Genomic DNA, 15,890 nt, shown 5'->3' on the forward strand with positions numbered 1-15,890 from the left:
GCCCGCAAGCGTCCTGTGCCTCTCCTCACCCCCTATTTTCTGTATTCAAGTTCTGACAGACTGCTCTGCAGGGCGTGCCCTACCATCACAAAAGCTAGGATCCAAGCAGGCAGCTCACGGAAGAACTGGCAGGCTGGGAAGTAAATGAAAGGCTCCTGTCTGCGAGAACCACTCTCCCCACCCCCACCCCCGATAGTTCATGAAGGAAAAGGATCCTAGCCCTCTTCTCTCCCCCTGCAACGGCCCGGGCTCCCCCTGGGCTTGTGGGCTGGGGCTGCTGGTCTAAGGGGACAGGTGTCCCTGGCAAGGAACCGGGGATGTGGAGTCAGTCCTCCTTCCACACTAACTAGCCAGGTGACTGGAGAGTCAGTCACCTCTAGACATCTTTCTGTATTTTTAAAAGGCATTTAAAGCAGATAATGACATCCAGCATGTTCTTTTCTTGCAGCTGTTGGATGGATAAAATATGATAATATATGTGAAGGTGTTTTCCAAAATAAAGATATAAAAGTAATAAACCTGCGTACGGTTTTGCAGTGCGCTGGTTTACAAGATGTTTGAGGCCATGACAAGATGAAGGAGCCTGGCCAAAAGTAAATCGACTATGACACCATATACTGTTTATTCAGCTAGCTCCTCTCTCTCTCTGGTAAGAAGACTTTTTCCGTGAAGGAAGCAGTACATGGGTTTACATTCCAGAGCGCACTCCTCATCCTGCCGCAGACAGATGAAGTCTGATTTGGTCATCACTGTTAGAAACCCCTTTCACCTACATGGTCCCTTGTACAGCAAGTCAGGTAGGCATTTTTATTATTAGCTCATTTTGTGGCTAAAGAAGTCAACTCTCGGTGAGGTTAAGTGCCGTATCTCATGTCACCTAGTAAATGAACAACAGGAAACCCGCGCTGGCCTTCAGACCCCAGGGCTGAGGTTCTATCAGCTGGAAGAGTGCTTCTCAAACCACAATGTGTACACAAAGCATGCGTGATCTTGCTCAAATGTAGACTCTGACTCAGAAGTTCTAGGGAGGCCCCAAATTCTGCATTTCCAGGTGAGGCTGAGGCTGCTGGCCCAGGGACCACACTTTGAGTAGCGAGACCCCCACACATTCAGGGCTAGAAGAGAGGCCAGGCCTGAGGACCTCTGAGCAGGACCCATGACTTTCAAAGCCCACGCCCGCCAGTCCCAGGGCACATGGCATACGACATCTGGTTTCCCCACCTTGGCCAGCATTCCTCTGGATACCCCAGAGCACTGAACCTCCCCGCCAGTCTCTGTCAGACTGTGCAAACCGTTTCTGATTCTGCTGGGATCACTGATCAGGAAAAGGAAAGAGGAGAAAAGGGGTCTGACAGTTTTATAGCATTGGAGGACAGGGAAAGAACCACTTGGAAAGTGGACTTCGTGGGGAAATGAAAAGTTGTAATAAACCCAAAGAATTAAATTGAATTAAAAAAACCATTTCCTTTGAATAATTATGTAAGATAATTCATTTGAGTGTTCCTTTTTTTAAAAAAAAAAATATGAGAATACGTTCTTTTTAGGCTGTGTTCCCATAACGAGATCAACATTTTGATTATAATATTAACTAAACAAAATAATGTTTGGATCGTATCAACAGAAAGCAAAGAAAGTGGTGTGGTTTGCTGGATGAAGCCTGAGATTTGGAGCCAACCCCAAAGATCACTCTCTGTAAGGCAAGCATCAGGGAACGCTGTCCACAGGAGGAACTGGGATGAGGTAGCTAAACCCCTCGCCAGGGCCCAGTCTGTAGCAAGTATCCACAGCATGAAAGCAACGATTATTAGGACTTCTTTGAACAGACAAAGGGCAGAAACTGGAGCAAGCTGCAGTATGCTCATGGCGGTATAATCAGGAGTCCAGGTCACTTGGGCAGCTGTGGGTGTGCACATTGACAAAAGCAGCACCCTATCCTGGCAAAGGGCACCCTGGTGTTGGAGGCAGCTCAGGCCAGGTGACCCTTGGTTAAAACTGACATATACAGGAGAAGCTGGCCTTCTCAGAACAGAGACTAACCCTCTGCGCTTCCCCAAAAGCAGGATTAAAGGGAATAAATGACCTTCTGTAGGTGACAAGGACAGGGACGGCCAGGTAGAGAGGTTAGGGAGGGCTGTGTGCCCCGAAAAGGTCTACCTCCCCAAGGAAATGAGCTCATCCAAAAGAATGCACGCCGGAGAGAAATCTGCCTAAATGTTAAAACAACATTAGCATCAAAATTAGAAGGGGGAGGGTTTGGTTTGGGTGCAGAGAGATTTGCATGTGAAATTCTACAAAATTGCCAGACTACTTGGGAAACTATTTTTTGCCATGGAAACAAACCCCATCTGTACAAGGTTTGTACTTGGATAAGGCTCTCTTTAAATACCATGAACCTGGCTCCAATTTCTTTTCTATAAGGAGGGGAGTGCGGAGGCAGGGAGTCCAGCTCTTTATTTTTAGAGGCAGGAGTAAGCCACATCTTAGCAGGGCCGCATGCTCCGTCTACACGGTGACGTGGGCTTGCTACAACAGCGGGGACAGGAGCCCAAGGAGACAGAGGTGTCTGGGAGACGCTGTGTCTCCGGCAAAGTGATGCTGGAAAATTCAGATGAGCATCCGTTCTGAGGAGGGGAGACAAACTGAAGGCCCGCACTGATCTTCCCTGGCTAGGGCTGTGTTCCCACTGAAGTCAGCAGGTGTCAGCTGCCATCACAGACCAGTCCCCCCCAGAGGCTCCCCCTGCCACGTGGCTGAGGACTGGGGTGTGCTCTCCCCGAAATTATCCTGGTTTTCTGAGTCTTGGCTGCCCTGTAGTGAGCTCCCGGGGTGCAGGGACCACGGGTGCATCCTTTGTGTCAGAGCCCTGGCCCACCCCCCTGTGTGGCCATCAGCCCCCTCCTCTCACAGACAAACACTGCACACTCTCTGGTCCCACACGAGCCAGCCCGTCTCCAAAAATGATCCTCACGACTAGCTTTATCCCTTCACCTTGTACTAGCTCCCCGCCACCCCCTCCCCCGCCCCGAAGTCGGATCTTACATAAGCAAGCCCAGTCAACTCCCTTTACTTGGTTCCCTTGAGAGGCAATGAACCTGCTACTCGGGGCAGCGTCCTTCAGGGGCAGGCACACTGGCCTTACGTCCACCATGTAATATATGTGGGTGTGCCTTGTTACAAAAACACCTCGATGTAGAAGTCTGAACTCATACGAGAAATACATTTGGGGGTGACTTCACATTTGAAAGAGGCCCCCTGCTTCAAGGTTATGGCAGGGTCCCCCGCAACCCTGGACAGTTCTCAAAGTGGGGCCATCGTGCCACCAGCACCAAATGGAGTCAGAATCGGAGAACAGGGCTCACCACCCCCGGAGATTCCTGGACATGCTGACCCTTGACAGCCGGCTGACCAAACGCAGCTGACAGAATTCGGGTGACACGCAGTTGTTTGGGGAACCCATTTGTTGTGTAATGCAAATCCCACCTCTGTGAGGTAACCTGTTGCTGAGAAGTGGTACCCCTTTCCCACCCCACTCCTGGTCTCCAAATAGCAGCAATTACAGCAGGTAACATTCGTGTGAGCGAGGCGAGAACACTGAGGTAAAAATAAAAGCAAAACATGAAAACCCTCCCGCTGCTCCTGGAACAGCCCTTCCCGACGGGGCGGCAGCGGGCCTGCCTTGCAGGGGCCGCGGCCCTGAGCAGGTTTGGGCCTGGAGCCCCCGGTGTGTGGCCCGGGGAGGGCTTACCCAGGCAGGGCTATGCGGGGAGCCGCCCCGGGGAAGCAGCAGCCGGACGATGTCCAGGTGGTTGTGATGGACAGCCACGTGCAGGGGAGTCAAGCCATTCTGCAGGGGACAAGATGACAAAGACAACAGCCTTCACTCAGCTGGCTTTCCACTAGCGATCCCTCCGGCTATCTATTGGCAGCACCGCTTGGGGCTCTGTATCGCTTCTTTTATATATGGTACAGTCTGGTTAAAATCCTTCCAAATCTAGTCTTGATCTGAAGTTACTCAAGAGCATAACCCACCAGACCTGGGGCCACCTCCTTGTTCTGCAGGGCCCGGGGGCCGGGGGCGGCGGGGCACAGCACAATCAACACACTTGCTCAGAGAAGGCCACCAGCTTTTTCTAAGAGCACAGGGCCCTTGTCAGAAAGGCGGTCTTGCCAGAGGCCCTTCCCCCTGGATGGCCGCCCATTCAAAAGGTAGAAACAAGAGGCACAAGGAGCGAAGTGTGTCCTTTGCTCTGGCCTCGAAGCTGAGACAGGGAGGGAAGTTCAAGCTCACTTTTCCAGCAGCATTTGGATGTGCGTCTCGTTCCAACAGGAGCTCTGCCACCCTGACCTTGCCATACTTGGCCGCCACGTGGAGAGGGGTAAATCCTTTCTGAGGAGAGACACAGGCTGTCAGAAGCATGGGGCGTCAGAGCTGTCCCCCGCCAGAGCAAGAGCCCACGGCAAAGGAGGCAGCCCACCTTCACCGGCATGGAGACGCCAGCCTCGTAAAGGACGCAATTTCTGATCCCTCCCAGAGGCTGGGGCCCAAGAATCAGCAGGTTTCCTCTTCCACTTGCCACCTGCACCTCTGGTGATGGCACATATAACCATCTTGTGTTGTTACCCCACTACTAGCTAGTCGAGGGCAAGGGTTGAATCTTAGTCCTTCTTGTATTCCCAGACCCGATTTGTCTAGAGCTAATAGCCAGTCCATGATAAAGGGATGAAGGCTCGGTGGGTAGACGAGAAAGGACAGTTTTACCACCTTTCTGGGGAAGGACGACACATCGGGCTCACAGATGGCGGCCAGTCTGGGGGTGCTGGCCCTCCTAGCTGCTTTCAGCATCATCCGGGCCACACAGAGAACCGGGCGGGAGTGCCCATCCCGCACCCCAGGCCCCGGAGGTGACGGGCCAGTCCCCTCTCCAGAACAGGGGAAGAAGCCTGTACCTTGGTCATGCATGCCTGGGATGCTTCCTTTTCCAGAAGGGCCAGGGCCGTCTCCACATGGCCCTCTCGGGCCGCAATGTGCAGGGGGGTATGCCCGGCCATGGTGGCCAGGTTGGGATTGGCATTATTTTCTAGCAGGAGCTTCACCATGTTCATGTGGCCGATGCGAGCCGCACAGTGAAGCGGGGTCTGGTCATCCTGGAACCCAAAGTGAAAACAAAGAACCGGGCATATTCTTAAGGTTTCTTAATCCAACTCTTCACTTTACGAAGGAGGAAGGTGAGACCCAGAGAGGGTAAGTGACTTTCTCAAGATCACACAGCTAGGAAGATGAAGAACTGGAATTCAAATCAAGTCTCTGAGTTATAGAAACAAATATGCTCTCTCATTTAATCCTCACAACGACCCTTCAGCTTAGCTGTTATTTCTACCGAATTGCCAAAAGGCTCAGCCTTCCCATCTGTAAAATGGGAACAATAATCTACCTCATAGGGCTCTGGTTAGGATTAAGCAGGTAGTGTATATAAAATGTTTCACACAGTGTAACAGGCACTCTTCCTGTCTCCCAAGTCACGTCTGAGCGGAAACTTGCCTTTGCTTGAGTGGGCTCGTAGGAGAGTCTAAACTGCTGAAGGGGAAAGATGACTTTCTTCCCACCCTTGCTCCTCCTCCTCCCCTGATACTAGGCTAGGGTCTCTGTGCTGTTGGGCCCAGCTGGGGGCCTCTGTGCGTGGCCCAAACACAAACCACAGTTCTAACTCTAAACAGCCTCTGTCTCCAGTAGAGTCGGAAAACCCAATCTTGGTGAAAGCCCATCGCCTTGCACAATCAGTAGCAATTCTTACTGTTCCCTCGCCCAATCCCTGGAGAACACTTTTTACAACAAGGGGGCATCTTCCATTTTTTGGGTCAAGTAATTCCTGACTGGTTTTCATTGGTAATATATTCTCCAAAAAGTTGCTTCTCTTCTTACACCAGAACTGTAACCACCATGAAACCCTTTCAGCCCCCAAACCCTGCAGGCCAGCCATGCTCTTTGGGCTTTCATTATCCCAATGAATAGGACAGCTCTGATGCAAACATCTCTCCGGCCTTCTCAGAACCCCTGCAAAGCAGAATCTGAGCGTTCAGGGCAACCACTGTGGGAATGACGAGGAACCTTTGTGCTGCCGGCACTGCGGCCGGGCCTCTAATAAGGATGGATTTCTCCTCATTGCGCTTGAATCGCTTACATCCCAGGATCCTTCTGGCCTCCAGAACTCACCTTGGCCTTGGCATTGACTTTGGCTTTGTTCTGGAGCAAATATTTGGCCACTTCCGTGTGTCCTGCTCTGGCTGCCATGTGTAGCGGGGTCTCCACTTTCTGTAAAACCACAGAATTATAGAAATGTTAATCCATGCCGAGTTTCCAAAAGGACACACGCAGAGTTCCAAAGTGCCAGCCTGGAGTAACTTGGTGGGTTTTTGTCCAAGAGGTGGAGCTGTCCCAATAAGCAGCTACTTTAGCCTTTAGCCTGCGGACACCTAGAGTGTGTGTGTGTGTGTTTTAAGTATACTTAAAAGTAAACCTCAGAACTAATGAATGTTAAAAACTGTAAATGTAAAAAAAAAACTCAAGAAGAATCAATAAAATTTGAAAAAAAAAAAAAACCTGTAAATGTATTCCCAGATAACACTTACAGAAGTTCCCAAATTATTCTCTAAAAGAAAACTCCTAGGACTGACAGATGTGTGACGAATTTAATTGGGATATATATATCGTGAATAATATATATACACACATTCTCCCCAAACCTACAGTCTCTCCTATTGTGAGAATTCTCACTCTCCCCCCAGAGAAGAGATCTTAGGATCAGTAGCTCATCTCCCCTCTGAGCTCTCAGTCCAGGGGACAGAGCCCTTGCTCTCCCCCATGGGCTTACCACATTGGAGACATTGGGTGATGCCCCCCGCTGTAGGAGGTTCTTCACGATGGGCAGGTGCCCCATGAAGGAGGCCACGTGGAGAGGTGTCAAGCCAGACTGGAACACACAAGAGAGGAATGAGAACAGAGGAGACTTTCCTGCTCCTACAAAGGAGAGCCAGATGAATCTAGTGCTTTCTTGTTTCTAGGGGCTCCAGAATGGTTTTCCAAGCAAAGGGAGTTAAATGAGATGGGTTTTTCTTCCAGGAAAATGGTTGGAGGAAAAAAGAAATCACTGCAGGGTGATTCTGCGTGCTTTACAACTCAAAAACTTGCATCTGGTCTTGGAAAGCTCCCTGAAACTTGACCCATGTCCCCCTGTCTCGGTCACCCAGTTTATTCCTTCAAGCAGTCTGGACTTGCATACACACACGCAGTCCTGCAGCCACATGGAGCTAAAAAGAACAACTGTCCAGAAAGCTTCTGGAGGAAGACCACGGGCAGGGACCATCAGCCCGTCTGTGGAGTTCTCCTACCTCAGTGACAGCGTCAATGGAGGCCCCCGTCTTCAGTAGCAGCTCCATGACACGGATGTGGTTCTTCTTGCAGGCGATATGTAAGGGGGTAAAGCCATTCTGCAGCCCCACACATAGGGAGACAGACAAGCAGGAACTTACAACACTAGCCCAAGGGGCCCCCAGACCCCCCTGCTGATGAAAAGGCAACCTCTGCCCACTGCCTGGACTCCGGTTACTGTCAGTTTTCCGAGAGGCAGCTGGCTCCCACTTTAGGCACCAAGCACGTTCCTGAACAAGTTGTTTATAAACCTTTTTAAAAAATTTAATCATATTTTGGATGCACTGCTGTTTTAAGTTTCCTTCAGGGGAAACTGACAATAAAGAGCACTTTTTGTGAAGCGAATCATGTTCCCTCTCCCCTGAAACCACTGATCATTTTTAGTAAAGTGGATTTCGGGATAGCAGCTCTACTGTGTACATCAACTCCACAGAGGCAGGGAGTTTTCTTTGTTTGTTTTTGTCTGTTTTCCCAGGGCTTTACTCCGATAGGCAGTGATTCTCGAAGTGGGGGGAGGGGATTTTGTCCCACCCCACCCCAGGGGGGACATTTGGCAGTGTCTGGAGACATTGCTGATTGTCACCACCAGGGGAGGAGGGTATCAGCACCTGGGGGGGTGGGGGGCAAGAATGCTGCTAAACATCCTACCAGGCACAAGCCAGCCCCCCACAATAAGGAATATCAGACCCAAAATGTCAGTAGTGCTGAGGCTGAGAAATGCCCCAGCTACCCCAGAATAGTCCCTGGCATGTGGCAAGAGCTCAGTGAAAGCTTTCTGAATGAATGAAGGAGCCATCCTTTCGAGCCCTGGAAGCTCCCCTGCCTTCTAAATTCTCCCCTGTGTGAGTAGGCAGAGAGGAGATGGTGGTCAAAGGCATGCTCTGTGCAGAACTCTGACCCCACCAGACCTCTGACACTATCCTGGGAACGCCTGGCCTGGGGCAAGAGCGAGAGGAGCCAGAGACTCTAGGCGAGAACTCACTTCTACACCAGCACTAGGAAAACTCTAAGCCCATGAGCAGAGGAAGGATGCTTAACTCGGCCCATTTCACTCACCCCCCAAAGCAGATACAAAAGCCAGGCAGCCTATAAGGAATCCCTGTTCTGCAGCTCCAGGCTGGCTTAGATGGAGTGGCACCCCAACCCACACACATACCACGGAACCGCTTCTTAGTGACGTCTCCTGGGCCCAATCCCCCCCCTCCACGACCTCAGCCTGTCATCGGGGTGCAGAACGGGGAGTGTGAAGGTCACCATCCCGCCTGTGTGTTGCCATGCCTCTTGGGCCCTAGCCGGTGCCGCCATTTTCCAGGCCCCGAGTCTCGGGGGTACCTCCAGGCACCGACTGGTGGCCCTTCCCACCAGGCTCAGCCATGCAGCTCTGGTCCTGCTTCCCTTCCTTTGCCCCTCTGGTGCCCTCTCTAGTGGCCTCCCACTCACCAGGGCTCTGGAATTCGGTTTGGCTCCTTTATCCAAAAGGACCTTGGCTACTCTGTGATGGCCGCAGTGGGCCGCCACGTGGAGTGGGGTCAGATGGTCCAGGGTGATGTCGTCTATCTCTGCGTTGTATTGCAATAGAAGTCGGACACAGTCAAGGTGGTCTCCCTGAGCCGCCATATGAATGGGGGATAAGCCATTCTGGAAGAAGAGGGAGAAACAAGCGGTTGCAAAGGAAATTCAAGGCGATGGCTCCAACCTCGCTTCCTACTTCTTCCTTACACGATGCTTCCATGTCTGGCTCCTGTGCTCATGCTGGTCTCTGACTCCGCTCTCCTTTCCACCTCATCAAATTCTCTAAGCCAGGTCCAGCCAGGCTCACCTCTTCTGGGAAGCCTTCCCTGACCACTCTAGACTTCTGTGGGCTTTTCTTTCTCTGTCCCACTCGCTCGGACTTCCTCATAGATTTGCTGAATTGTGTCTGTAATTAACTTGTTGGGTATGTGTCTGCATACTTAGCAGCCTCTTAAGATCAGTGACTGTGCCTCCTATCTCTCATATGCCCCACAATCTCCATACGAGCACGAAACACACATAGTGGTCCTTCATTCATGCGCTTTTGAATGAATGAATGACCACAACATGGAACTCAGATCTAAATCCCTCTGTTCTTTGCTCCTAACAAACACACATCACTTAAAACAACTTCCTTAAGGACTCTCACTGTTTCTTAGGTAGCAATCTCTTTAAAAAACAAACATTAAAAACAGGGGAGACTCTTTACTCGATCCTTCACACATTAATTCAACAAATATTTATTAAGCGATTAATGAGCAGCAGGTATGGGTTAAGCTCTGGGGAAACAAAAGAGAACAGACATAATCCCTGGTGGAAGGAAGCTTGTGGACCCATAAGCAAAGGAGGTAGAAACAGATACATTGTTGCCATTCAGTGTGGTAACATCAGGGAAGGCAAGATCAAAGCACAGAGGTCCAATGGAGGGTAGAGTTTCCAGGAGGGAGGATGGGGGAGAAGGCTTTCCGAAGGAGGTGGCCGGGAGCTAGAACTTCTCTAGGAAGACAGAAGGGGAGGAACCTCCCCGTGTGCTCGGGGAACTTGGGGAGCTCTATCTATGCAGTTAAAGCTGCAGGAGGGCCAAGCCTGATGCGGGTGCGGAGCTGAGCTCCGGGCAGGCAGGAGCGGCATCATGACAGTTTGTGAGCTCAGGAACTGGGATGTTAGCTTTCAGAAAGGGACCATGAAAAGATTCTCAGCAAGGGAGACACACAGTCAGGCTGCGTGACAGCTAGTATCCGTGTTACGGGTGGAATTGTGTCACCTCAAAATTCACATGTTCAAGTCCTAACCCCAGGAGCTCGGAACGTGACCTTATTTGGAAATCAGGTCACTGCCGATGTCCTTAGTTACGATGAGGTCTTCGGGGGGGGCCTGAAACCAGTATGACTGCTGTCCTCATAAAAAGGGGAAGTTTGGACACAGACACTCACACACAGAGACCACGCCATGTGAACATGAAGGCAGAGGTCAGGGTGATGACAAAGGAATGCCAAAGAGTGCGAGCAACCACTGGACGCCAGGAGAGAGGCCTGGAACAGATCCCCCCCCTCATAGCCTCTGAAGGTACCGGCCCTGCTGACTCTGATCTCAGATTTCCAGCCCCCAGAACCGTGGGGCAACAGGCCGCTGTGGTTCACGCCATCCAGTGAGAGGCACTTTGCTACTGCAGCCCCGGCAAACTAATACAGGTAGTTGCCACTCAGAGCATTTCACAAAGGTCACACCATACTTCCCAATGAAAAGTGGGAAGTCCTCAGTGAAGAATCTGGCCTCCCGCCTGTATTTGTAAATAAAGTTTTATTGGAACACGACTGCTAGTTTGCATATTATCCGTGGCTGCTTTCCTACTACAATGGCAGAGTTGAATTGTTGCAACAGAGATCGTGGCTTGCGAAGTCTAAAAATACTGACTACCTGGCCCTTTAGAGAAAAAGTGTGCCATGCCTGATCTAGCTAATAATTAGAGCTATACCGAGGGTCTCCCGTGTGACAGGCATTGGGGTACACATCACACTGGTTCAGTTAGTAGTATTACCATCCCCGTTTTTTAGAGATGGGATTTGATCCTGGGTTGGCCTGACCTGAAGCCCTGCCGAAAGGATGCTCCTCGCGGAAGGGAAGCTACGAACCTTGGTTTTGGCTTGGATGGGTGCCCCGTGGTCCAGCAGGATCTCTGAGATTCGCACGTGCCCATTCCGAGCTGCACAGTGGAGAGGTGTCAATTCATCCTTTAAAAGAGAAAGCCCCAAAGGCACCTATCAGAGCCACTGGAGGGAAGATGGCCCGCAGTGCCCCTGCAGCCACCGAAGCGAGGATGCTTCCTTAAGGACCAGGCCGACTCCAGCCCATCTCGCTGCGTCTCCTGCTGCCTCCTGGCTCCCACTGCGGGCTGTTCCGGGATGCTGGAGGCCCAGCACCAGCCCGTCACGGAGAGCCCGCCATGCCAGCAGGGGCTCTGGAAGGCAGAACTCCCACCGCTGGCCCTGCCACGGAGCTCACTGGCACCCACCTTGGTCCTTGTTTCTATCTGGGCCCCGCGGTCCAGCAGGAGCCGCACCATGATCACGTTCCCCCTGCGGGAGGCGATGTGCAGTGGCGTGATGCCGTTCTGGAAGGGGAGGCACAGGGACCTGTCAGGCTGTGGCATCTTCCTCTCGAATGCAGCTGCTCCGCACCCCACACCCGTGTCCCCCCAGCCCTACAGTGGCAGCAATGCAAGAAGCCACCTTCAGCCTACTCTTTAGGACACTTCTCACCTAAGAACAATCTCAAAACCTATAAGGACAGGACAGCATCCTGGTTAATCGCAGCAATCTGGCCAAGCCCTGTCTCCCAGCGTCATCACAATAGACTGGCAGAAAACCCTGCCCCCCAGGCTTCCCACCTCGAGAATGGGCAAATGTAAACTGATGGGCAGATATCAGACACCCATTAAGGAGGAGCCTTAAGAGACACCAGGGCCATCTCCCCCGAGGGCACTCGTGCCATAAGGAGGAAACCTGTGGTGTCACAGTGAGGGGCAGACAAGCCCAGAGCCCAGGCCTGAGAGCGGGGCCTGCCGGAGGGCCTTACCTGGGGCGTGAAGTTGACACTGGCACCCCTGTTGAGGAGTAACTGGGCCACATTGAGGTTCTCGTAGTGAGCTGCGATGTGGAGGGGGGTGAATCCCGTCTGGGGCACAACAGAGGGGGACAACTTGTCACAAGCCATGCTCTGCCATTTCCACCTCAGAATAAGGACAGGGATTCTGGAAATGTCGGCAGGGCCCGAGGACCCAAGACGGAGAGGTTTGCTGAAGGGGTTTGGAAAGGCTTTGCGGCAAGTCATAGTCAAAGCTCGGTCCCACCTCTGAGGGCCCCCCATTGTTTGTTTTGTGGTTCCTGTGGACAAACCACGGACTAGCATTACCTCAAACTCTGCAGGGCCCACTTATGTGAACGGTTACTTACGAAGAAATGTTAATTAATGAATACAAAGTGTTACAGGGGCCATGATCTTCACTCTAGAGATTGTTTCAGCCCCCTAAAAGGGCGTGGCGACTCAGCTGGCTGGCCAAAGCGGCCCTTTGGACCCCTTGGTGGGTCATCGTCATCATTTTGTCCCATAACCTGAGACCGTGCCTAATCCAGTCAACAGCCTCCCAGATAAAACCCAGCGAACGTGGGGTTGAGGGACCATGTGAATAGCTCAGGGCGATCCACTCCCACTACAGAAGTCATCAACAGCCTAAACTTACAGATAATGGATCGGCAGTGCCTTAGAACATCAGACAGCTAGCGGTCCAAGCCCCTGGGGAGCCCTCCCCATTCTCACCTCCCCACGTAGGGACACCTTCCTTCCTCCACCAGGGGCCAGCCAGGAAAAGAGGGGCATACATTCAGGAACACCACCTGCCAGATCCCAAAGCCAGCCTGCCCTGGATACTTTCCTGGATGACCAGGAGCAACAAGAACACTCCCTGCTCCACACCAAGCACATTTTCTTGGGTGTTCACTAGGGGATTTAAAGCTCCTCCAGGTCACTAGCGGGAACCTGGAGGCCCCGTGGGGGCTGGTGGTGCTCCGTGTGCGCGGCTGGTGCCACCTCCGGCCGCGGTGCATTCTCGGGGAACAGCTGGGGTTCAGCCCTACGGCTCCGCGGCCAGGGAAGGCCGCCCTCACCTTGGAAAGCACGTCAGGGTTGGGGTCATTCTGCAGCAGCACCGCGGCTGTCCGCGTATCGTCGTTGCGCGCCGCGATGTGCAGGGCGGGCAGGCGCACCTTCCCTTTCGTCCCATAGTTGATGAGGTGGGCCACCACGTTCTCGTGACCCTGCTGCAGAGCCACTGCTAGAGGGGTGAAGCCGTCCTGGCCACAGGAAAGGAGGAAAGATCCATTTGCTCCGACCCCACCCGACCACTCACTGTCTTCCAGGCAGGACACACGCTTTCACACCTCAGGGCTCTTGCTTGTGGTGGGCCCTCAGCCCGCAATGACTTTCTTACCATTCAGAGCCCTCTTCATTGGTCAAGCTCAGTTTAAATGCCACCTCTGCCCTAAAACCTCTTTTGGCCCCACTTTCTTTCTCTGCAATCTCCCTGAGCCCAGAGCCATTCATTTTCCTTTATAACTTGTTCCCAGTCTGACTGGGTGCTAGGAGTGCTCCTTGCCTACCCTCCCTTGCACCCTTCAACATGGCAGAGGATCATTCTTCATTGCACGAGTATTAGTAACACCTACCAAATGCTAGAAACTATGCCAGGAACTGAGGATTTGATTGTGAGCTACTGTCATTAATCTCCTCGGTTGTATGCCGAGGGGCACAGGACCCCATGAACTGGCGAAGCAGAATGAGCACAAAGTCACCTAACTGCTGAGTGTTATAATGTTAGTAGTCAAGAGAAGCTTCGGCTCTATCTAGTTCAATTTCATCCTTTCGTCAATGACAAAACTCAGGACCAGAGCTGAAGTGACTCATGGTTTATAGCAGGATCCTTTCTCATTAGGGTCCGGCCTTCAGTGGTGCTTAGCGTGGGAAGGACAAGCTTGAGTCTGATGTCATTTCTCTGGTATGTGTCTGGGCATTCCTCAAGACCCATGACTCTGTCCCTTCTTCCCTTGCATAGCCCGGCAGCACCCGGAATTAGTGCAGTGATCAGAAGGTAGAGAGCACGCAACGACACTCTACACTGATTGCGACAAAGGAAGTCTTTCAAGCCATGTCCCAGGAATGTACACCCCCAGCGGTGTCCTGCACCCGGGGGCGTCCAGTAGTGAGGCCATTTGCCCCAGGTACTTACTTCTGTGGGTACATTCTGATTAGCTCCATTTTCCAGTAAAAACTTAACCACTTCCAAGTGATTCTCTTGTGCTGCCATGTATAAGGGTGTAAAGCCTTTCTGTAGACCAAGAGCAAAAGTCATTAACATTCACCCACAAAAGGAGAGATGCTAAACCTGATGCACAATCCTCTCAACTTGAGGACAGCTCTCTCTTCACCCTACTTTCACCTAGCCCACAGGACCATGTCCCCACCAATATCTCCTGTTGGAAAAACTCCAGGCTTTGAAATGGCTTAGTGGGATTATTACAAAGGCCACCAGGTGGGGGCGACACTCCATGGACATCAGCATCTTGCACGAGACACACACACACCCTCTATTTTCACTCCCTTCCTCGTGAACCCCCCATGTCCCACCCACCCCTAAACAGGCTTTCTCTCCCCACGTGAGTCATAGCTAGATATATTGTTTGGCTGGTTTAACTGAACAGAGATGGGGCCCTCAATGATTAACCACATCATTCGTAGAATATGCAATAGAAGCATGAAAACATAATAAGGTTGCCTTCATTACTGCTTAGAGACACACTGCCAATTAATCTACACCACACACCCACAATATTACAGAAATGCAGGTGGAGAAGAAGGGCAACGCCCTCTGGCCTGGGACCCCAGAGGACCATTACCTGTGACTGGGCGTTGACATTGGCGCCATAGTTGACCAGCTCCCGGACCACCTCATCCTGACCAGCGAGGGCGGCGATGTGCAGAGCTGTGTTCCCTTTCTGAAACACATGGGGGAGAGGAAGCAGAGGAGGTTTCCCACCAGGCTGTCAACGGTACCGTGACGGTCAAAGGTAAAGTCACCATTAAGGGTACACAAACAAGGCTACGGGTTGGGGTGGGGGACAGTGGGCTTTCTTCATGGCCAAAAGGGGTAGACAACACCCATGAACGTGCCTGACCCTTTATACACCTTGAAATAATACTGAAAGCCCAAGGAGGAAAAGCCTTCCTGTTCTCCACACAAAAAATCATGCCAAAGAATAAAGAAGCCACTTTTCAACACCTAATCTGCTGCCTGCAGACATAGCGTTCTGTCATCAGCTGACAGATAGTCAGCATTCCTCAGGACACACACTGAAAGGTTTGCCAGGCAAGCCGGGCTTCTGTGGACTTCCAGCTCCTCACAAGCTGCAACTGCAGGACGACGCAGAGCCCCTGCGAGGCCCAGAGCCCTGCGGAAGGAGGCTGGCATAGGCCATAGGCTCGGTGCCCTTCACCTGAAGCTGGGCCAAGGGGGGACAGAGGACTGAAAGGCGAAGAGAGGAAAGGGCAGAAATATGTAAAGGGACTGGGGGCAGGTTCTGAGGAGGTGACTAGAACACTCAGATTTTCTTGTCCAGATCCATTCTGGGTATTTAACAATTGGTAGACGGGGTTTAGGTCTGGCAGGCTGCTTGTGATCAGGATGCTGGCCTTCCTGCCAGTCTTCCTCCTGCCTCCCAGATGTCCTGGGGCTGGAATACAGGCCCATTCTCTGACTCACCTACGTGACCCCACTGGCACCCCTGCTCAGTGAGAGGCAGGCAGGACAGCCCCCGCACCCCCACCGACAGCTTCTGTCCATAGGGCAGGCGGGAGAAAACGGGACCCATCTGGGTCCATCTGTCCCTCTGCTACTTAAGAG

At 52.1% G+C, this 15,890-nt stretch overlaps 1 protein-coding gene across 2 annotated transcripts in view; it reads right to left on the reverse strand.

Moving 5' to 3' along the window:
• ANK1 (ankyrin 1) overlaps nt 1-15,890 on the reverse strand; it is a 207,622-nt gene that overhangs the window by 53,181 nt on the left and 138,551 nt on the right. For both annotated transcript variants that reach the window (XM_044912835.1, XM_044912834.1), the window contains exons 4-16: nt 14,887-14,985; nt 14,220-14,318; nt 13,102-13,287; nt 12,014-12,112; nt 11,451-11,549; nt 11,071-11,169; nt 8,867-9,064; nt 7,387-7,485; nt 6,870-6,968; nt 6,212-6,310; nt 4,948-5,145; nt 4,289-4,387; nt 3,746-3,844 (exon numbers count right to left, since the gene is read on the reverse strand). In XM_044912835.1, the coding sequence (XP_044768770.1) occupies nt 3,746-3,844; nt 4,289-4,387; nt 4,948-5,145; nt 6,212-6,310; nt 6,870-6,968; nt 7,387-7,485; nt 8,867-9,064; nt 11,071-11,169; nt 11,451-11,549; nt 12,014-12,112; nt 13,102-13,287; nt 14,220-14,318; nt 14,887-14,985 (1,572 nt within the window). The remainder of the gene's footprint in view (nt 1-3,745; nt 3,845-4,288; nt 4,388-4,947; nt 5,146-6,211; nt 6,311-6,869; nt 6,969-7,386; nt 7,486-8,866; nt 9,065-11,070; nt 11,170-11,450; nt 11,550-12,013; nt 12,113-13,101; nt 13,288-14,219; nt 14,319-14,886; nt 14,986-15,890) is intronic.

Source organism: Neomonachus schauinslandi, chromosome 2 (assembly GCF_002201575.2).
Source record: "Neomonachus schauinslandi chromosome 2, ASM220157v2, whole genome shotgun sequence".
Taxonomy (NCBI): Eukaryota; Metazoa; Chordata; class Mammalia; order Carnivora; family Phocidae; genus Neomonachus; species Neomonachus schauinslandi.